This window comes from Patagioenas fasciata, chromosome 9 (assembly GCF_037038585.1).
Source record: "Patagioenas fasciata isolate bPatFas1 chromosome 9, bPatFas1.hap1, whole genome shotgun sequence".
Classification (NCBI taxonomy): Eukaryota; Metazoa; Chordata; class Aves; order Columbiformes; family Columbidae; genus Patagioenas; species Patagioenas fasciata.
In genome coordinates, this window is record NC_092528.1 from 6,694,646 (window position 1) to 6,717,491 (window position 22,846).

At 53.4% G+C, this 22,846-nt stretch overlaps 1 protein-coding gene across 2 annotated transcripts in view; it reads right to left on the bottom strand.

Moving 5' to 3' along the window:
- Positions 1–456: 456 nt before the first annotated feature.
- Positions 457–22,846, bottom strand: part of EPHB1 (EPH receptor B1) — a 71,222-nt gene continuing 48,832 nt past the window's right edge. For both annotated transcript variants that reach the window (XM_065845057.2, XM_071812373.1), the window contains exons 6-17: positions 20,934–21,115; positions 19,829–19,991; positions 18,009–18,117; positions 17,761–17,825; positions 15,089–15,211; positions 13,806–14,053; positions 13,064–13,279; positions 11,537–11,686; positions 10,798–10,991; positions 9,743–9,898; positions 8,282–9,471; positions 457–754 (exon numbers count right to left, since the gene is read on the bottom strand). In XM_065845057.2, coding sequence (XP_065701129.1) covers positions 9,363–9,471; positions 9,743–9,898; positions 10,798–10,991; positions 11,537–11,686; positions 13,064–13,279; positions 13,806–14,053; positions 15,089–15,211; positions 17,761–17,825; positions 18,009–18,117; positions 19,829–19,991; positions 20,934–21,115 — 1,715 coding nt within the window. In that variant the 3' untranslated portion in view covers positions 457–754; positions 8,282–9,362. The remainder of the gene's footprint in view (positions 755–8,281; positions 9,472–9,742; positions 9,899–10,797; positions 10,992–11,536; positions 11,687–13,063; positions 13,280–13,805; positions 14,054–15,088; positions 15,212–17,760; positions 17,826–18,008; positions 18,118–19,828; positions 19,992–20,933; positions 21,116–22,846) is intronic.

The following is a 22,846-nucleotide window of genomic DNA, read 5'->3' on the forward strand; positions in this document are numbered from 1 at the left end:
ACAAGGCTGATGGTTGCTAAAGCTATCCATTTACAAAACTTCCTATGTTTAGCCATCCCCATGGTTGCTCAAGGCTGCAGGGTCATGTCCCCTTGGGTCCCATCACCCGGACGGGCCGTGTGGTCCCGGCTGGATAAAACGCGGCCGATGCAAAAGGAAAACTCCATTTTCCTACAATCATATACCAAAATCCTTCAGGTGAGCAGGTTCAGCACTTCCAGCCTGGCTTCCCCCAGTGATCCCTTCGAAAAAAACATACCCGTGCCAAGAAAATCCCTTCTCCCGATAATAAAGTCGCTCCGTTTACAAACCGGAGAGCCAAATCTGATAGACAGCAAAATGCGAGGGAAGTCAAGGAGGGCTGGAGCGCTGCCAGCTCCCCACATGAATATTCATGGCAAATATTCACCCGGCTCCGAGCCGGAGCCGCAAGGAAGGGGAAGGAGAGGGATCAGGCTCATTTCATCATTTTTATTGAGTGCAATTTTCCCTTTAGTACAATATTCTCTGAAAGTTACTGTTACAAACTCCGACAATTTCAACACAATCAACAAATCAGGGAACTGGGGGAAAAAAGAAAAATTACAAGGGGTAGAATCTTTTACAGACATGTCACTGGTTATGTACAGGACAGGGGACAAGCACGGCGGGGACACGGGGCTCCCGGATCATCGTCTGGTGGGTGGCGGGGGGACGGTCCCCAGGGACCGGTGTCTGTCCCCTCTTGGTCACTGCGACGCTGGACCCGACGTCCCTGCAGAACAAGAGGGAGGGAAAGGAAAAGAGGGTGAGAATGAGGATGTGCCAGGTTGGGAGATGCAGAGTCTCCCCAAAAACACAGGCTGTAGCAAAGATGCTTTTATCTTCCCCCCTCCCATTGCAATATGAGCACCCTCGGGTCTAAAGCAGGAGCAAACTATGAAATCACTATTTCCAACGTAACAAAAAACACCTGTTTTCTCCTCTGCTAGAAGGTCTCTGAACCAAAAGAGCATCTCCTTTCTCAGCCCGCAACCACCCAGTGCCGCGCAGCAGCATAACCCTGTTATTCAACCGCTTCGGAGAGGCAAAGATGCTTTAAATATACAATTGCACCTTGGAAACGTGAAGGCAGCACATTAAATAACAAAGCCATTGACCGCTGCGTCCCTTCACTGGGCCACCAATAACTGGGTGTAATTATTGCCGGGTGTCCCTGTGCCGCTCCGAACGTAGCGATGCTTCCAAAGAACAACCCCGGCTGTGTCTGACATTTCACTCCGATTAAAATTCATCATCCTCCTGAATGAAAAATATCGTGGTGTTTTTTTTAGCAAATCCAGGTAGTAATGAAACTTTTATTTCGTAATTTAGAGTTTGGAAGAAAAAGGGGCACGGGAGAAAGGGTAAGAGAAATCAAGATTATCTTTAAAAAGTAAAAAAAGAAGAGCATTAGCTAAGGGAAAATGTATCACTGCATAAATCTTACGCACCAGGGTCCATTTTTGGTGCTGCATGGGGACGTTTATTCCCCTGCAGCCCTTCCCTTTGTCCCGGCAAAAGCAATCTGGCCAACCTGAATGGTTTGGGCTGAGCCCAATGGATCGATCCCAAAGGACCCAAGGGATGGGGTGCTCGAGCATCCCCCAGGTCTGCAGCCACCGCATCACCCCCTGATCATCCTCCTCCTCGAGCCCCTGCGAAGCAGCACGGAGGGCTTTGATCTCAGCCCCGGAGTGCTGGCGTGACACAAACAGCGATAAAAAGGTCGCGCTGGTGAGATGAGAAGGTGTCTTGTAAGGGGAGGTGAGATCCCCTCAGTTCCAGAAGGACAGGGAACTGCTGCAGAGAGTCCAGCACAGCCACCAAGATGCTGAAGGGAGTGGAGCATCTCCCGTGTGAGGAAAGGCTGAGGGAGCTGGGGCTCTGGAGCTGGAGAAGAGGAGACTGAGGGGGGACTCATTCCTGGGGATCAATATGGAAAGGGGCAGTGTCAGGAGGATGGAGCCAGGCTCTTCTGGGTGACAACCAGTGACAGGACAAGGGGCAATGGGTTCAAACCGGAACACAGGAGGTTCCACTTAAATATGAGAAGAAACTTGTTTGGGGTGAGGGTGTCAGAGCCTGGCCCAGGCTGCCCAGGGAGGCTGTGGAGTCTCCTTCTGTGCAGACATTCAAACCCGCCTGGACACCTTCCTGTGGAACCTCAGCTGGGTGTTCCTGCTCCATGGGGGGATTGCACTGGATGAGCTTTCCAGGGCCCTTCCAGCCCCTGACGTTCTGGGATTCTGTGATTCTGTGATCAGCATCGGCGCGGCCGCGGTGGCTGAGCGGTGTGTGTGGGATGCGGGCAGTGCTGGCCTCACAGCATCCTCCCTGCCTGCAGCTGTGGGAACGGGGCAGCCCGGCCGAAATGGCAAATACCCCAAGGATGGATGGTCCTGCTGCTGTTCCTGAGCGCTGCTGTGGGAAAGGGGAGAAGAGATGGGAGCGGGGAAGGGATGGAGGCACACACGGATCTGCTCCCAGTGCTGGGAACATCCCAAAACCATCGCTGTGTCACCAGCCACTCCCAGCTGCTGTCCTCACCCAACCAAGCCTTTCACAAAGGGGAGTCACATCTCACCCCCAGGACATCGGAGCAGGAGCATCCCAGCACCTCATCCCCGTCTGGGATGAGGACACGGAGCTGCTGCTCCAGCCAAACCCGCAGAGCCCAGTCCCTGGCTGTGGGCACCTCCCCAAAATACTTACACTGGGGAACACAAAAAGAGTTTACCCAAAGCCTGGTGAGGAAAAATAAGCAAATAACCCACTGTGCACGTGTTTCACGGCCCGTGGAAGCCCCCGCGAGGCTGCAGCCCGTGATTCCAACACGAAGCTCACCTGGCTCCTTAGGCAGCGCTTGGTGCAGGCTGCGCCTCCCGTCAGTCCCGCTTAGCACTAATTAGCATGGATAATTGCATTGATGGTGACCATAATTTCCCTGCACTCTCTCCCCTATCTCCGCACGGGTTCAATTACCTAATGAGACCCCTGAGGATAATTGTCTAGAGAGGAGCGAGGTCACCCCCAGTGCGGTCTCAGCACTAGGGACACATGTGGGGACAGGAGAGCAAAGTGAAAGCCACAGCCTGGGCGGACGGGGAAAGCCGCCCACCCTTCTTTACGTGGGGACACAGGGAAAAGTTTGCTCCAATTAATTTTTTTAAGTGGATAGGCATTAATCCCTTTAACACTTATCTAGAATTAGCGCAGCCTTAAGGAGATTTTTGCCTAATCCACTTCCACGCTGCCCCAAAAGGGCGCATCTGTTTTGGGAACGAGCAGATTTCTGCTAATCCACTTAAAACTCAGGCCGCTGGTTTGTTCAGATTAACCTCCTCCAGCGCTTTCCCTCCCGAGACCTCGGTACCATCGCGCCTCTGCCACCGTCGGGCAGCGCATCCATGGTCACCTCACCTAGCAATGGCCCTGGTTTCTCCTCCACTTTCTGTCTGTGTGCTCAGGGGCATTCAGACCCAGTGATGACCTCGAAATGGCCACTAAAGCTGACCGCACAGCCCTGGGATGACAACACCACCTGCCAGCCTGCAAGGACAGACAGAAGCCAGCAGACCTCCCTGAGGTGTGCATGCAGAGCCAAAACTCAAGGGCATCAAACATGGGAGAGAGACGGGTTTTGGAGGAGGCTGAGATCAGCAGAGACACGTGCTGGATCTTTAAGGGTTTAAGACCCGCCCGGATCTTTAAGGATTCCTTCCAACCCAAAATAATTCTAAGAAAAATATAAGCCGACATGGGCTTGAAGCATCCCCGGTGTGGACTTCGCCTCTTCTCCATCATTGTTCTGGAAGCTTCTGGCTTTTCCAAAATCAGGAGGAACCTCACTGGGAACCACTGGAGAAGGTCTCCTTCAAGCTCTATGAAAAGAATTTGGAAGGCACCCAAGTTGTGATTAGACCACCATTCATCCCCGCATGATCTTCCATTCGAGAGACACCAAAGCAGATGATGACGCAGGCGTTAAACAACCCCCTGTGGCTCCTCGGGCAGCGGGGACATCATGGGAACCTGGATGGACGTGAAACCCTGACCCAACCACCTGCCTTTCATCCAGTGTCATGAGGACGGGTGGCCTTGCAGCCACCTTCCTGAGAGCTTGAAGATCCACCGCAGGGTCTGTAAATCCATCCCTCATCTTAGAAACTCATTGATCCTTCTTCTTTTCTTAGCAGTCAAATTCAACATTTAAGAGTAATCATTTCCAAGTGAACACAGAGCGGCTCAAATGTATCAGCAGCTTTTATGGCTCAGAGGCCAAAGCCTTAATTCAGGCTTTAACGAACACAAATGTGTAATCTCATCTGTGCGTGTAACCTCATCTGGGTGTTCCTGCTCCATGGGGGGATTGCACTGGATGAGCTTTCCAGGTCCCTTCCAGTCTCTGACGTTCTGGGATTCTGTGATTCTGTGTTTGTCCCCACTGGAGCCAAAAAACCTTCATGGGTGATGCCCGGTGACCTATCCCAGGCCAGTTGGGATGCTCCCATAGGGATGTCCTCCGGCAGGCAGGGATGCAGGCAGCTTTTTAAATGAAAACTCTGCAAACCAACCTCAAAACAAACCAATAACAAACCAAACACCCCGGGGCAGCATCCTCTCCACGTGGGGAAGATGCTGTCACTCCACGGCAGAGCAGAGGGACAATCCCATGGGATGTCCAAGCGTGGGGATGGATTAGCAGCCCCGTTCCCTCCCAGGGAACAGAGCACCAAAGGCTGCCAGGCTCAGAAATAATGGCCTGAACTCGCTCTTATTTAAAAACCAGCTGCCTGCTGTTTTCATCGCAAGCCCCGCTCTGACTCGCAGCAACATTTAAAATTAAATATACATAAGTGCTTTCAAAGAACTGTTAATTTGAAGGTCATTAAATGGCGCAAAACACATTCCTTTTTTTCCCTTCTTTTTTCTAGAAAGAGGCACATAATAACGCTATTAATACACGCTCCTCTTCCCCGCTCAAAAGCTCGCCCTGGATGTGCGAGCGGCTGAGCTCACCTTCGCTTGCAGCGGCACCGCGGCTCGTTTTAATTACCGCTATTGAGAGAGCTGCCGCCTCCTCCACCGCGCTCCACGGCGAGGGGCTTGCACAAAAGACATGGCAAAGCCTGGGGGAAATGGTGCAGATGAATTACCAACGGGGATTTTTCATTTGGAGGGGGGGACAAGAGGAGTAACACAGCGGGGATGCTGATGGGAGGGGACAACCTGAATTTAGTTGGCAATACCCACTCTGGACACAAGCGACTTGCCCACCAAGCTAGGAGCAAGGGCTTTGTAGCAAAAAGTCCCTTTTTTGATGGAACGCTACACGCGAAAAGACAAAGCCAACACAGATGCATTAAAAAAAAACCCCTACAAAAGACACAAAAGGGCTGAGATTTTTGCAGTTGCCATAGAAATGCCGAGAAGGAGCTGACAACTGCAAAGTGTTTCTGCGACAGGACGGGATCGGGCGAGCGCGAGGTGGGATCAGCCACATCCATCCATTGCTGCTCCCTGCAGACGTGGGACACAGCATGGGAGCCACCAAGGACCTTCTGTGGTGGTTGGGGGGCCAGGACCCTCCCCAGAGGGCTCCAGCAGCCAAGACCACCTCCCGGCACCAGCACGTGGTGGATGAAGCCACCAGGACCTTGTGTGATGGATGGATCCCAAGCCTGGAGGAAAGATCTGTGGAGTTGGTTCAACTGTGATCAGAAACACGTTTTTCCTCCTCATATTCCTGTGCCAACCAGAACCTTGGGGCGGAAAACTAATTTTTGAGCCATCCCTTCCCCTCCGGGATCAAAGAAAGGAACGCCAACGCGGACCACAACATGGATCAGAAGAAGGCATGAAATGGGAGCTTTCTTATTCAAACCACACTCAGTGGTTTCATTTTTCTTCTTTTTCCACTGTTTTTTTCCCCATGTTTGGCAAAGCCCCTCTATGTTGGCAAAGCATCCAATGGACCCAAACCTGCATCACAGCTTGGTCCACAAAACGAGCACAGGAACTGAGGCAGAACCTCCTGCACAAGGCAATGCTGGAGCATTCAAACAGCTTCTCCATCACGTCACCCATGGAAGGGACTTCTGGAGTGACCTGAGCATCCAAACAGCTTCTCCATCACGTCACCCATGGAAGGGACTTCTGGAGTGACCTGAGCATCCAAACAGCTTCTCCATCACGTCGCCCATGGAAGGGACTTCTGAATTGGCCTGGAGGGCTACAGCCAAGAGCCCAGGAGGCTCCTGTTGATGCCAAAAAGCCAACACTGGCAGCAAGTCTTGACTTGGATGTTTTCAATGGTGCCCTGCACCTCCTCCTCCTGGGCATCTGATGAAGGTGAAGAGCCAGTCCAAGGACACACAATACTACCGTCATGGCCAGGCAGGGATAACACGGCCACGCCTGGATGGAAAGGCTTTGCAATCTGGAAAACTTATTTTCGTTGAAAGAAATTGCCCTAAAGAAACAAAACAGTCCAACAGAAGTCATCTGAATTTTTCATGTTCTGGTTTTTCAATTAAAAAAAAAAAACCAAACCTGGCTATTTTGCACTTTGCCCCTGGTTTTCCATTATCAGATCAGATTCCCACCCCAGGAAATCAAACCAAGCAGGACTCAGCATCTCTGAGAGCATCCGAGCAGCCGGTTCATCCACTCAGTCTGCTGGGTTGGACAGGCAGGACCAAACGCTTCATATTAGAGTGTTTTACATTAAAAAAGGGCTGTGGTGCCACCGCAACATCCCTCCAGCCCCGGCACGAGCAGGACCAGCTGCCTGGCAGGTGCTGGCACAGCCAGGGACTCATAAAGGCAGAGGTTTGATATTTAGCCCGTGTCACTGTCTTTCATTTCTTTAAGCGCCTTTAGCTCCCTTCTAATAAAAGAGAAATCATAAAACAACAAAAAAAAAGCCCCACAAAGAATCCTTCACTGCCGGTGAATATCAATGCGGCGAGGCAGTGGATTAGTATGCACGGCGCCCGCTCCATCTGCATGTTGTGTTTGGTGCGGCAACATCCCGGAATGCAGATTTGGGGCGCGAGGATCCCGAGGGGCAGCAGCAACGGGCTATCAGACAGGGCTCGGAGCAGTCCCTGCTGTTGTAAACACCGGGTGTTTTTCTCTGCCTCTTTCTCCGAGGGGAGCTCAGTGATTCGAAACAAGCTCATTCCTGCATCTTGTTCGCTCCTGTTCTCCAGCGGAGTGGTGGGTCGGCTTCCTTAGATGATTAAAGGAATAAAGTGGGAGGTGGAAAGAGCATCCTGTCCCCATCCGGTGAGGCGCATGGATGGACGTGGGGTAATCCCAAGGTGCAGAGTGATGTCGGGCAATCCCATGGTCAGGATAGATGTGGGAGGTTGAGGTTGGATCTGGGGAACAATTTCTTCCCCAAAGGGCTGTGGGGCATTGGAACAGGCTGCCCAGGGCAGTGCTGGAGTCACCATCCCTGGAGGGCTGGACAGACGGACATGAGGTTCTCAGGACATGGAGCAGTGCCAGGGGTGGGTTAGCAATTGGACTTGACGATCTTGAGGGTCTTTCCAAGCAAAATGATTCTATACAGGGCAATCCCACGGTGAGGATGGATGTGGGGCAATCCCACGGCAAGGACGGACAAGGGGAAAACCCACAGCACAGGTGGACGCGATGCATCCTCGTGGCATCGATGGACACAGGGCATCCCCATGGCACACACAGACACAAGTCACCCCCATGGCACAGCTGAGCGTGGGTTATCCCCATGGGCATCCCCATGGCACAGCTGGATGTGGGGCATCCCCAGGGCAGGTACAGGTAATTGAAGAGGACACCTGTGAGCCACCACACCACCGAATGACAACAGGCCAGCGCAGTGCCTGCGAGAGCGCGGTGATGGATCGTTACAACTCGCACACAACCGCCTAAGTAAAAGCCTTATTAAGAGTTCATTCATTTTATAAACTCTCGGCGCGATCCGCAGAGGGAAGTTAGATTGCCCGGTCTTACAATATTCTGTGTAAACACTGACAAGCGTCTTGTAATTTTAACTAGATCAATTTGCAAAGGAGACCAGCGGTGGAACAAAAAAAAATAAATGAAATTAAACACAGGGAAAAATTCACTGGGAGAAGCTTTAAGGAAGGGAAATGAAAATAAAAAAGGAGCAGGATGAATAGATGGATGGTTGGATGGATGGATGGATGGATGGATGGATGGATGGATGGATGGACAGAAAGGCAAATGGACACAAAACAAATGGACCTACCTCCAAAGCCACGAAACCTAAGTCCGTAATTCAATATCAAAATCCTTAGGTCCACAAGATGGGGAAATAAAAGTCCTCCACAGCCATCTCCACAGCTCCGGGGGCTTTAGCAGTCTGTTTCCCAGAGCACCTCTCCTCTTCCAGCATCATCAAGCGGTCACAGCCCCACGGCAGCTCCTCCGCTCCATCCCGTCCCCACCGCGGGATGCTGAGCCCTTGTGTCACCATCCCCGGGGCTGCAGGGACACCCCCTGGTCCCCCCATCTTCAGTGCCGGACAAGCAGTGAGTCCACGGGAGGGTGACAGGGTACACACGCGCACGAGCGCACACACACACACACGGGAAACACCTCTTCTCCATTTTCCAGGATGGATTGTTAGTTTTTTTTCTTTTTGCAAAAAAAATGCAAGCAAAAGAGAAAAGCAAAAAAAAAAACCAAAACCCAAGGTTTTTCTATTGAAGGTACATCTCTTCTTCAATATGAAGACATTAACTGGATTGAGTCGGATCCCCCATGCAGTGGTCAGCCAAGTCCTTTGGTAGTCGCCGGAGCGGCAGCCGGGTGGGATGGCGGGGAGCTGTGGGGACATCTGGGGACACTGCCACCGGTCCAGGAGCAGAGAGGGTGAGCAGGAAGGGCCAGGAAGAAGAAAAGAAAAGGAAGGTGGTTTCTCCAGCCAGGATGCTCCATTACGTGCCTCTCCCTTCCCCAACAGCCCCTTCCTCCTCCTCAGTTGCGACCACTGCTCACGTGGTGGGATTGGAGTCTGGTCTCTAGGGTTTGGGTTTGCTTCCCCAACACACATTGGTTTGTCTTCATTGTTTTTCGTCTTTTTTTTTTTCTTTTTTTTAAATATATGATTTGTACATATTTATACGTATTTATAAGCAGTTCCCCATGACATCAGTAAGTGTGCTTCTGTTGGTGAGGAACGGAAGTCACCGGTTAATGAGTCCCAGGGACATCCTTGGCCTGCGATGACAGTCCCCGGGCAGCGGTGGCACCTCTCCAGTCGCTGCCCCCCGGCGTCTGTCAGCTCGTCCCCTCCTGCCTCTGCCCTCCCGGTCCAGCAAGGGACGTCACGCCATTGAGGTCGGAGACTGGCTCATCTGGACTCGCATGGACTGGACGCTGTTCAGGATCTTCTTCTGGTGCCCAGCCAGAGTCACCCCTATTCTCAGGAGGTCTCTGCAAGACAGACAGACAGACAGAGGGTTGGTGTAGCTGTTCGGCTGGCTCCATGCAAGGCGAGGCAGAAGAACAGCCTCAAAGCCCAAGCGCAGCTCCCTGAGCATCATTGGGGCGAGAGGGGCACCAAGAGCAGGTGACAGCCACACGCTGATCCAGATGGTGAACCAGCTCCAGGCTGAGGGTGCTGCTGCGGGCCGGGGTGATGGATGCTCACACCCTTCCTCGCCTCACACCCACCTTCCCACCCCCAGCACAGCACCCAACTCACTCAGATGTCATCTGGGCAACCAGCTGCAGGGAGGTGAAGCCGGCGGTCAGGAAGCTGTCCCGGTACTGGCTCATCTTCACGGCGCTCAGCCAGTCGTCTACTGAGGTAAAGGCAGTGAAGTCGGGGATGGAGCGGTCAAGGAGGGGCTGAGAAGGCCTGCAATGGGACACAGCGCTGGGGACAAGCCCGGCTCATGCACAGCTACGTCCCAAATCCAACCCCCGTGCTCCCTCTAGCACTGCCCTGCTCCCAGCACACACCTGAGAGGAGAAAGACCATGAGGAAGGCTCATCCCATGGGAGTTCAGAGAAAGAAACGGAGCTGGTGAGGGGCTGGAGCACAAGTGTGATGGGAGCGGCTGAGGGACCTGGGGGGTTCAGCTGGAGAACAGGAGCTGAGGGGAGACCTTCTGATCTCTGAACTGCCTGAAAGGAGCTTGGAGCCAGGGGGGTCGGGCTCTGCTCCCCAGGAACAAGCGCCAGGAGCAGAGGAAACGGCCTCAAGTTGCACCAGGGGAGGTTGAGGTTGGATGTGGGGAACAATTTCTTCCCCAAAGGGCTGTGGGGCATTGGAACAGGCTGACCAGGGCAGTGCTGGAGTCACCATCCCTGGAGGGTTGGACAGACGGACGTGAGGTTCTCAGGGACACAGGGCAGTGCCAGGGGTGGGGGAATGGTTGGACTCGATGATCTTGAGGATCTTTTCCAACCAAAATGATTCTGTGATTCTATGAATACAGCTCTGCCAAGCATCGCTGTGTGTTAATCCAGCTGTGGGAGCTGCAGGGACGCAAGCGCCGGCAGAGCAGTCACCGCGTCGTGTGGTCACACGCCATAAAGAATCAATAGCAAAGAATTATTGCTGTTGCTCGGCTGAAAACTACATGTTCTTTGTCTGACTGTCAGGCAGAGCAAAGACAGAAACACCCTGTGCCTGGCGAATGATTGATGAATTCCTGTCCCTCCCCCCAGCAGAACGAGCCGCTCGGGGAGCGCTTCACCGACAAATTTGGGATGTCAACACAAGAGCCTCCCCCCGTGCGCCAGGAGACTCACACAGCGGTGATGGTAGCCACAGTTTTGAGGCTTGCCGGGTTGCGGATCATCTTGTCGAGGGTGTTGACGATCTCGGTGAAGCGCGGGCGGGTGTTGCGGTCCTTCTGCCAGCAATCCAGCATCAGCTGGTGCAGGGCGGCCGGACAGTCCATGGGCGGCGGGAGCCGGTAATCCTGCTCGATGGCGTTGATGACCTGCCAGGAAGTAGGGGGGGAAGCGAAATGTGAGGACGAGAGACTCGAAGGTGTCGTACAGAAAAACATGCGGGCAAAGCCGAGCTGCCTGTGCGGGCAGTGGTGTCACGGGCAGCGCTGCCAGCCCATTTGATCACGGGCAAAGGGAGCAGGAGGAGACGCTCCCCGCTCCGACGGAGCCAGGGCTCGGGGAGGTTAATCTCCGCTCTGATGCTCGGCGGTTCCTCCCGGCAGAGAGCTGCCACTCATTATCTCGGCGGCTGGCGTTGGAGTGCAGCAGTTCAACTAACAAAGCTCTTTCCCCCGCTCAAAAACCCTCTGAACATTTTTTCAAAGGCCCTGCAGCTTCCTGAAGTCCAATTACCAGCCCACTGCCTTTTCTTCCCAGTTTCCCTCCTCGCATCCTCCCGCTCGCCTGCCTGTTTCATCTCCAAAGCCCAGCACCGCTGTGAAGGAGCTGATAGTTGTTCAGACAAGGCTTTTTTTTGGGAACGAGCCCCCCCACACCCTCTAGAGCTGACCCCAAACTCATCCCCCGTGCTCACATCTTGGTTGGACATGTCCCAGTAGGGCCTCTCCCCGAACGACATCACCTCCCACATGACGATGCCGTAGCTCCAGACGTCGCTGGCCGAGGTGAACTTGCGGTAGGCGATGGCCTCCGGCGCCGTCCACCTCACGGGGATCTTCCCCCCCTGCGGAAAAAGTGAGAAAGTAGCTGAGAAATGGCAACGGTGGCAGAGGAGCCTGGACACCCAGCATCAGACACGTCACACACCCCCAGCCACTGGTCCCCAGGAGGACCTGGGACCCAACAGGATGAGGAGGCAGGAGCCAAAAACAACTCCATGGATTTATTTTTTACCTGCAGAAAAATATCTTACAATATCTTAAAATATCTTTATATTAGCTTGTAATATCTTAAAATAACTTTAGCTGGTATCTTATATCACCTAAACAAACCCAAAGGGTTTATCCCACTCAGGTGTCACCCCCAAGCGACACCTCCTCTTTCCAGCTGCCTTGCAGGACCCAGCACATCAGTGGCTTGTCCCCAGGTCCCTTCTCGGGGAGACATCAGGTAAGAACAAGGGCTACTTGGCCTTCAACAGGAACGAGGTCTAACCCAGAGTATCCTCCATGGCACCACCTGAGCTCTCACAGCTGCTGGAAGGTCCTTCCAGCCCCACTTTTGGGGTGGGAGGCAAAAACCAAAAGACCTCTAAGGCCCAAAGGAAGTTTGGAAAGCACTGGAATAGGGAAGCGTCTTTGGCAGAGAGCCCCTGGTTTCTCCTAAAAGCTCAAATAATAGCATGAAAAAAGCCCAGGGATGAAGAAAAACCACAGCCACGCACGGTAGTTACTCCAGGCAGAATTGCGCTGTAAATCGTTTAGCGCAATTGCTTTCCGTAGCCTTTCCGACGAAGCGTCAGCTTGCTCTTGAAGGATGAATGGCAAAAACTGTGATTTGAATAACTACGAATGGAGAAATTAACTGCTAGGTTGTTTTTCCTGCCTTTTCCCCAGAGCTAAAAACCTGCTGTGGGAGGCAGAGTGATGCAATCGCAGGCACAGCATCACTTCCCAGCTGCCGGGGAGATCTATTATGGCCTAAATTAAATAAAAACAGAGATGAGATAATCTCTTTTATCTCTAAAGGTGGGGAAAGGCTAATTCATGCCACATCCCCGCAGTAGCTGCTGGGATCTTGGAATAAAAAACGAATGATGGGTGTCTGGCTCAAAGGAGGGGTGTAGGCAGGTCTAGGGAGGGGGAAAGGTCCGGCAAGCAGGGGATGAAGAATGAGGGGCTGTGGTCGGGCTCTTCTAATTAATCAATTAGGTGAGGTCAACAGGTTGCTTGTCCTCTTCTCCTCTGTTCATTCTTACACCAGTAAGGTGTGGTGGGGAGGAAGGGGAGAGCGGGGCTGCTGTTACCGATGAAGGAGTTAATTAAGGATTAGAAGGTTGTCTGGGGAACAGCGGAGCTCCCGTTAGGCTCATCTCTTTAATTAATGCCTGGAACGAGTTTCCAGCAGAGGAAGGTGCAGGAATTCTGCGAGAGGTACGTACCAAAGAGCTGGTGTAGGTGGGGTCAGATGTGTCGTCCTGCAAGTAGCGCGAGAGGCCGAAGTCAGACACTTTGCACACCAGGTTGCTGTTGACCAGGATGTTCCTGGCAGCCAGGTCTCGGTGCACATAATTCATCTCCGCAAGGTACTTCATCCCAGCAGCAATGCCTCGGAGCATCCCCACCAGCTGGATCACCGTGAACTGCCCGTCGTTTTGCTGCCATGGGAAAGAGCAGATGCTGGGGTGAGCGTGAAGACCCCACCATGGGACCAGAGCTGCTCAGCCCAACCTTGGGAAGACGCTGCACCTCCCCAGAGTGCTACAGCTGCCTGCCCTGCCTGATTGAAGCATGGAATCATAGAACGCTTTGGGTTGAAGGGACCTTGAAAGCTCACCAACACTATCATGAGCAGGGACATCTTCACCAGCTCAGGTTGCTCAGAGCCCCGTCCAGCCTGGCCTGGGATGCCTCCAGGGATGGTTCAGCCACCACCTCTCTGGCCAACCTGGGCCAGGCTCTCACCACCCTCAGGGACAATAATTCCCCTCTATCCAGCCTGAATCTCCCTCCTTTAGTTTAAACCATCACCCCTTCTCCTATCACAACAGGCCATATGGCAGCAACAAATCATGTGTGTTTTGGGGATGTTCAGCACAGCCAAGGAGCTCCTGAGCTAAGGAAGCAGACTGGGATGTACAGGATGGGATGCCACCACCTTGTCCCCAGATCCCCTGGCCTTACCCGCAGAAATGAGTCCAGGGCCCCGTTCTCCATGAACTCAGTGATGATCATGACAGGTCGGCTCTTGGTCACCACCCCTTCCAGCCGAATGATGTTGGGGTGGTCAAACTGCCCCATGATGCTGGCCTCGCTCAGGAAATCCCGGCGCTGCTTCTCCGAGTAGCCGGCCTTAAGCGTTTTGATGGCCACGTAGATCTCCCGTTTGCCGGGCAACTTCAGGCGTCCTTTATAGACTTCTCCAAACTCCCCTGCAAGTGCAAGAGCATCCGCTGCCAGCTCCTCCTCCACATGAAACATTGCAAAGAGCAACGGTACCCTGAGCTGCTCAGCCTCCAAACCAACTGGCTGAGAAATATCAGCCAGTTATCGCTTTGGCGGTCCTCACCTCTCTAAATCTACTTGCCTATCCTCTTTAAAAGGGGCTAAATCTGTTGCTGAGGACATGGTTTGGGCTTGCAACCCTTTCCAGGGTGATGGAGCCCAGCACCAACCCAAGCAGAGGCTGAGGCCGCTCTTGCAAAACAGATTTGCAGAGCAAGAGCATCAACACTTAAGGACGAACTCAAATATCAAGTGTCAGTGCAGATAATCTCAATTGCCTTTTTGCACATCACTTATCTAGGAATGGAAAATAATTGGGCTGTTTTCATTGCTGCCCTCTGATTTAAAATCCAAAGAAAGCGTCCTCTCATTTTCAGCAGAAGAGCTTTTCCTTCACCGAGGCAGAATTTGCCTGTGGAGGGATTACGTTTAAGCCGGGTTTGCGGCCGCTTTGCCTTGATGAGCAGCAAAGGGCGGCTGATACATCGCTGAGCTTGATCCCAGCCAAACCAGCTCCTTCTCATTTTCTCTTCTACGAGTACGGCACAGTTATTTAAAGATGGCAATAAAAGCAGCACAGATGACACGCAGATACGTGCACGTGTGTGTGTGTGTGTATACATATGTATGGGAATATGGTACAGACTAGAGTGAGCTCTGGCTCTTCCTTGTTATCTCATGGAAAAGCCAACTAGGAAATCCCAGGAGGCTCCGCAGTCACCCAGCAAATACGTTCATAGAGTCTTTCCCACCCTTGAAGACATTGAGAGCAGAAACCAACCTCGTGCCCACCCTCATCCATCACAAACCCAGGAAAGCCTGAGGACTCAAGGCTGCCTTGAGGGTTTTCTGCTGAAGGACCACATGTGTCCCCCAGAAAATTGCTCTGGGTGGGTGCATGGCCACGCAGGAGCGGTCAAGAGGGCAGAGAGGGATGGGCGATGAGGGATGGTGTGACCTACCTGCTCCAATGACCTCCTCAATCTTCACGAAAGACACATCGATCTCCTTGGCGAACTCTCGCACTGCCTCGTTGGGGTCCTCATAGGTGAAGGGGTCAATGTAGATCTTCATCCCTGGAGACCCTTGTTGTGGGGAAGCGACAGCAAAAGGGAGAGAAAACCAAGAGCAGTTGGGCCATGGCCAAAAACTGGAGATCCTCGTGTCCTCACGCTCTCTGTACGCCCACTGAAACATCGGTTATCACTGTGCTCACCTGAGCCACCTCCAGAGACTCTTATTGTCCGCATTGGTCCCCTCTCATCCTCCTCTTCCTCTCCATCATCCTCCCCCTGTGATGGGGAGCAGCCACAGACCTGCACTACCATTAGCTGGCTTCACAGTGAGGGCTTTACGAGGCTCCACGCATTAACGAAGAAATATTTATTTACCCAAAAAGGCCTCTGATAGTTTTGTGGTCCCTACTAAATTGACAGAGCGTGGCAATTATACCCAACAACCTGCACGGAGCCATAAAATACAGCTTTGCAGGCCTCGGTGACAATTGTCCCCTGCACGGGGGCACCGCGTTGCAGCAGGACACGGCCACGTCGCGGGGAGATGCAGCAAGTGGGCTCTTGCCCTTTTCATTTTCAAACGGGGGGAGTAAAAGAACACCAAAACAGGCCCCCAAATGTTTCAAATGGGGTTTGCAGGTACTGTGTTGGGATGTCCTGGCGGTTGCAGAGCTGCTGGGGGCTGACATGCAGATGGACGCATGGACCGCAGCATCACCTTCGCGCCAGGAACCTCCATCAGCTCCCGGCTGCTTTGTAAGTTTGTCAGCAAGGAATTCGGGAGGAGGCCAAGGGCAAAATGCTCACAGGGCCCCCGGGACTTGGGAGGGACCGGGCAGGAGCATCCTCATCCCCAAAAGGGGTGTTTTGGGGGCAAAAGCTCTGTGCCTCGGAGGCAGGTGGGGAAGGCTGCAATGAAGCCATCTGCACATCTCCCACTTCATAAATCCCTTTACGGCTCTGTCTCGTACGCTTTAACCGCCCCATAAATTTTTTTACAAGAGCAGCTGATGCTCCAGCCAGGATTACAAAGGGATTTACAGGATCGTAACCAAGACTGACTCACTGATCAAAATATCGAAGAAGTAAAGGAGACAATAATGCCCAAGTTTCCCCACCCACTCCCAATACCGGCGGGTTTTCAAACACTCTCCGATGTGCCCGCAGGCTCAGCAAACACCAGTTCAGCTCCCTGCTGACCTCCTGCATTTCCCAACCCACTGAAGGAGCGGGATGAGGGCACCTAAACCCATCGCTCAGCCCTGCAAACCTCAGCCACTGGTTCGTCACCACCACACCGGCAAAATCTGGGTGAATCACCAGGTACCGGAGCACAGCATTGAAAGCAACCTGTGCTGAGCATGCCTGAAAACGGAGCTTTGTGCTTTTAAAATCACCCCCATGCTCCCAGGAACCAGATTAGGCCATTTATCACAACGGCAGACAACGGCAAATTATTTATCACTCTTCCGAAGTCGAAGCGCTCTGCACCGCGACCCTGACTCTCGCGTCACATCCCTCCCAACATCGTTTTTCCTCGGGAATAAATATTGTCCGGGCAGAGAAAAACCCTTATCTGCTGAATCACCACTGCTCAGCAGGGCTTTCTTTGTTTGCCCTATCTCAAAGCTCCTGGCAAAGCGGCGGCAGAGTTAAAGCACAAGAAATTACAGCCTGAGAGACCCCATTTCACCCCAAAAACCCACCTGGGGCAGCCCTTGTGAGCAGCTGGCAATCCCGGGTGGGCTCCTGGGGAGGCTGCGATTGCTGTGCAGCTAAACACAGGGGCGATTTGTTCCAGCAGATGCACTTGTTACTCCATTAGTCGCTCACCACAAATTTCCCACCTGTTTTGCTCTGGCATTCGCAATAACCGAGTGCCTGGAGGCTCAATAACCTTGAAAGGGTTTCGCTGCGTGTCCCCGGCGCTCTCGGCTTTTGGACACCGATCCTCACGTCACCCAGCTTTAAAAACTTAACACAGACACCTGGTTCATTGCTTTCCTACCTGGTTTGAGCACCCTGGGGCTTGGGGTGCTTGGGGCAAGGTCGGGATGCACGCGGGGTGCGGAATGTTTCAAAACAGGGGGGAAACAGGAAAAATAAGTCCACCTGCAACCCAACATGGGTTTAGCCATCAGGCATCAAATAAATCTTCCCCTCAGCACCCACAGTGTGGAAACACAAAGAAAAGTGGGAGAAAAACACAAGTCCATTGTATTTTAGTATCACCTGGTGATGCTTGGAAAAGTTTCTGGTTTGCTGGGAGGTTTACGCCCCAGCACAGCCCTGCTATTGCATTGGGAGGGTTCCGTATGACGCTGAGAAGGTCAGAAGAGATCCAGCATGCTGCTGCCAGCTCGCTGGGCTCTCCCGGTTGCCTGAAAACCCCGTCATGCCCTGTCCGCCCTCCCATTTGCTCCATCTCCGCGAATTTATCCTGGTGTGCAGTTCCAGGTGTCTTAGGGAGAGGACACCTCTTCTCCCACCCTATGGTCCTTCTCCATCCGCCCCCTGGGGCTTTTGTTCCCCCAGCTGTGCACGTTTGATGGTGGAGGAGTGGGGCACACGCCGGGTGCAGGTTTCGGAGCGTTTCCCGCCCGCTGTTCCCCGCTCACCTCGGCCGGTGCTGTAGTGCTGCAGTTTATCGCTGTACACGGCCTCCTTGCTGTAGGCGCGTTTCCTGGGAGGACAGGGGAGAAAACAGCCAGGTGTGAGTGACCAGCGGCTGGTCACCACCCCAAACCGCACCAGTGGCATCTCAGCGCTCTCTCCAGCAACAAGATTGTCCCCCATCACTCCCCTTCCTACCCTAAATCTCTCCCAGCTGCATCTTACCCCCTCCAGCCTTCCCAGGAGGACCCACCTGCTGCAGACGATGGAGATGGCCACCAGTGACACGATGAAGACCACGCCGGCCGCCGCCGAGCCCGCGATCAAAGGCAGCTGTTCCCTCAGCTCCGACTTGTAGTCATCTGCAAGAAAACAGGGACGGGGTGAGATTTCCCCCGCACGCCCGCGGGGTACGAGCATCCTCCTGGTATGCGGAAGGGTCCCATGGTGTCCCCTCCAATTGCATGGGTGCTGCTCCCATGGGAAGGTCGTGGGACAAGGGGGATCCATGATGCTGCGTTGCAGGGATTGTCACACTCAGCTCACACATGCTTTGGGTTAAAACTATGGAAGAGGAAGCCTTGGGAATAAAGCCAAATCAGCCTGCATGGGCCCAGTTTCACAAAGAGATGAGGTTTAAAAGGTGGATTTGATTGTGTCTCTAGGGTTTCTTGTCCTTCAACAATTTTAAACCTGCTGCTCATTTCGATTACATTTAATGCGGAGTCTCGCAGCCACAAGCAAGGGTTAAAACAAAACTCCTTCCAAAAGAAAGCATTGAGCACCCTTTTATCTGTATTTTTCTACTCTGCAGCTAATTACTAGCAACTAGATTTATCTCTTAAATCCTGAGAAATTCTCATCTAACAATCAATTATTATTTAATAATCTACACTACCCATTCTTATTAGATTTCAATTAATTGCTTATTTGAGGCAGGATTTTTCTTCTCACTTCCCCAGCCCTGAATATTCGAGGCATTGCAGGGGTTTGTTACCATTTCCTTCCCTTTGGTCACCCTGCGTGGTTTTCCTGTCCCACCCTGGCTGGCACTTGAGTGCAAGCACGGGGTGAACTGCTGTTAGGAAGGAAGGAAAGGTTTCAGAGAGACAGCCAGTGGGGCTGGGACCCAGGGGTGTCACCAGAGCAGGAACTGTGCCAGCAAAGCAAAAAAAGAGGCTTCTTGCAGGGACTTCAGCTCCCCCAGTGTCTGGAGGGGTGGGAGGACCACAAAAGGAGTCTTGCTTCATTCACTGCCTTCTAGATTCCTCCCAAAGTTGGGATTAATGAAAAACCCTCCCATGAGTTATTAATCTCTAAAGGGATCTAGTGTTTTGGATGCAGGGAAGGAGCTGGGGCCAGCAAAACGCAGTATGACCTTGGCAAGGAGGCTAGAATAAGCCATGAAGGTCATGAGCTTCATACCGCCATCCAACATACCACCTCGGGGCGGAGAATCAGCTCTTGGTGATGGGTTTGGCCCTTCCAGGTTTGCCCTGATGGCTCAGATGTGGCTCTGAGCATCGCTAGAGAGCATCCCGGGTCCTTCCTCCAGTCCCTGAGCATCCCTGGTCCTTCCTCCAGTCCCTGAGCATTCCTGGAGAGCATCCCTGGGTCCTTCCTCTAATTCATGAGCATCCCTGGAGAGCATCCCTGGTCCTTCCTCCAGTCTCCTGAGCATCCTAGTAGAGCATCCCTGGTCCTTCCTCCAGTCCCTGAGCATCCCTGGAGACCATCCCTGCTCCTTCCTCCAGTCCACAAACCCCGTTCCTACCCACCACACCATGCCAGACCCACAGCCGGTGACGGGGGCTCTGCCACTACTCTCCGAGACTGGCAAGACAAAACCGCAGCTCAATAGCAGGGGAGAAAACCGAGCTAAGAGATTTAAAGCAGATTACTCCTCCAGCTGGCGATTAATAAGACACTGCTGTAAATCACCTGGCTTTTGCCACGCTGCCTGCCGGGAGAGAGGTTTGCAGAGACGAGTTTGTTTAATCCAATTAGAGCCCAAAGCTGTCACTGGAAAGACTACCAGCCCCTTCTCCCCGCTGTCCCCCCGCCCGGGCTCACCGTCCGTCAGTGTCTGGAAGCACATCTTGCCGCTGTACTTGCCGTAGCCGGCCACGGTGCGGGCGCGGACCTGCACCACGTACACCATGCCAGGGCGCAGCCCCTCGATCCTGGCCGTGTTGGTCTGGCTGCGGGCCATGGAGGAGTTGTACTCGTTGTGGTCCTGCAAGAGAAGGGACGGTCAGGGGACAAGGGACGCTGCAGCCACACCGATGGCAGGGGATATGCGGGGGGATAAAGTCCCCACACCATGTGCGCCCCCTGGTCCCACCACAGTGAGCGCGGAGGAGCAACAATAAGAGCATCCAGAACAAAACCGCTCATGAGCAGCAAATTCCTCTTGGAACCATGGATGTCCCAGAACATTCCAGAAATGTCACGCAGTTACGGAAACGCTGTAACATGTCCCACAAGACCCTGCTCGAGGGGGTTCAAGTGCAACCGAGGCCTCAGCCCCTCCAGTCCTCGCAGGGGTCCTCGTGCTAAACCCTGGTGGAAATCTCATGTCTCAAATCTCATTTTTTGCAATGTGATTTGCCATAAAGGGGCCGCTGGTGAGATCATCTAATTATTCACATTCAGAGGAATTCATTAAAGCCGGCAAGAGACGGGAGGGATAGAACAGCTTGGGCTCGGCACGGTTCACTGCAAGGGTCTGGAGCATGTCCCTGCGGGGAAGGACCGCTGCCAGCGACAGGACATGGCGTGACGCGGTGACCCGGGACAGGGACAGCCCTGATAACCTTCGCTGGTCCTCGCCATCCCCCTCATTTCCCCCTGACGCTGTCCCCATGCTCTTAACCTAGAGCCATGGTAGCAACGGGCATTGATGTGCTGGAGAAAATGCTGCCGTGGGCAAGGAATTGGTATTTGCAGCCGCAACATCGCTCCCCTACTTGTCGTTGCACATTGCTCCCACCTTTCAGAGCCAGCACAAGTGACCTGGTAGCTCTCCCACCACCCTTCCCAGCAAAGAGCCTGGTCCAGAGCTCATCAGTGTTCTGCCTCTCCCAACAAGGAGCTGAACATCCTCCCCTGCAGCGCGGTACGAAGCTCCATGTCCCCTCAGCCCACCCTCTGTCGCACGCTTTCCAGCTCAACTCACCGCTGGTGGCCTGGAGCCCACAGCGTTGCCGACGTCAGGCGTGCAGATGCGGCTCACCTTCTCGTAGTAGCGGATCTCGTAGTCCAGGATGATGCCGTTGGGCTGCTCGGGCTGAGGCCAGGACAGCGTGATGCTCCTCATGGTGGCACTCACCTGGTGCATGACGGGGACAGTGGAGGGGGCTGCCAAGGAAGCGGGGAGGGAGGGAAAATTAATGGGGAGCAACCCAAATCTCCCATGTCTGCGGCTGTTCCCCCTATGGGACAAGCTCACGTGTTAGCAGTGGGAAAAGCAGCATCTCAGCAGCGTACATGGAGCCAGAGCTGTTAGCGATGAGGGAATTCTGGTATTTAAACCAATTACTCTTTTTAATTAGGGACTTAGAAATCCTCAGCGTTGCTTCTCCCTGGGATTGCTTGCTTCGGGGATGTCTCCCACAGGGGGGCAAAGACAGCAAAGCTCTCCCCAGTGGGGACAAACCAAGGCTTGGTGACAGTCTCCAGCTTTGCTTCCTATCGTCTGCAACAACAGCCTCTCCGGGGAATCCAGCGCCCGGCTGCACCCCCGTGTGCTGTCAGCAATAGGACATGGGTGCCAAAATCCACCCACCCTGAGGACAAGGATGGGAAACCCATGGGACACCCCAGCCCAATTAAATTAGCCAGGAGCCACTTTTCCAAAGGATTTTGCCCTCCAAGTTATACTTGAAAGAGGCAGAGCCAGCCAAAGCAGCTCAATCCTGTGCTTAATCCTACCAAAAAGCCTCCGAGAAAGGAACCCTGTGCACCCAAAGTGGTGCTGGCTCCATCTGCTCACAGCACTGGGACGGTCCGGCACCGCCTCTGTTTACCTGGTGTAATTAATCCTGTATTTTTGTTTCTAAACACTCCACATCCGCTCCAGGAAGATGCTCGTGGGCTGAAATTAAACACTTAGCTTGATGGCTGCTTTGTTAATTGCCGTGTTCCCCGCCCCGTTAGCATGCAGGCGGATGGGGCTGAGGGCAGAGATGCATTAACCAGCCCGGATCCAGCCCTGTGCAGGAAAAAGAGGCAGAAAAACCCGCTGCAAAGCCAAAGGGATTTTAGAGGCAAAACAAGGGACAGCACTGATCCTGATGCATTTCCATCAGGTTACCCCACAGCTCGCTCTGCAGCACTGGGAGCACTTCCACATTGATATTCAGTCTTTCCAAGACATAGAAGGAGCACGGGGTACGGACAGACGGACACGGCTGCTCCCAGCTCCCACCACCAGGGTGGGAGATGAGCAAAGAAACACTCCAAAAATCCTACCCCAGAAAAAAAAGGCCTGGAAACAAAAGGCAGGTTTGATTGCAGGTGGTTCAGGAGACAGCGCCGCCAGCCAGGCACGAGCACAGATTTGTATTCCCTGGAGCTGGAGACTGAAATATTTACACCCGGCTTCTCTGTCGTGCTCTCCTAAGGGAGCAGTTGGCAAAGGTTGCCGGCGTTACACCAGAAATTACCGTCCCCTTTCTCTGCCCAAAGCAGATGGGTTTCCATCCCCTCTGCTCTTCACTGCACCCAGGATCAGCCCTCCCTTGCCATCCACACACATCTTGGCTCAGCCCCAAGCTACCTGTGGCTGACCAGGAAAAGAGAAAGGGGCAGGAGAGCTTGGAAAAAGGAATGAGGAAAAGGATGGGAGAGGGATGTGCCAGAGGAGACAGAGCCTGAACTCAGCCCCGGGATGCTGGTGCAGCCCAGCTGTGTTTCAAGGCTGGATTCACCCCATCCCTGTTCCCACCTGGGAAAAGGGGGAAATGGTGATGCCGCTTCATCCCCGAGCTATGTAGAAGGGGAGAAAAAGCAGATATCGGTCCTCCTTGCTTTGCCCAGGCCTCCACCTCCCCAATCCCTCTTCCTTTCTCTTTTCTTGGCCTTTCTCCC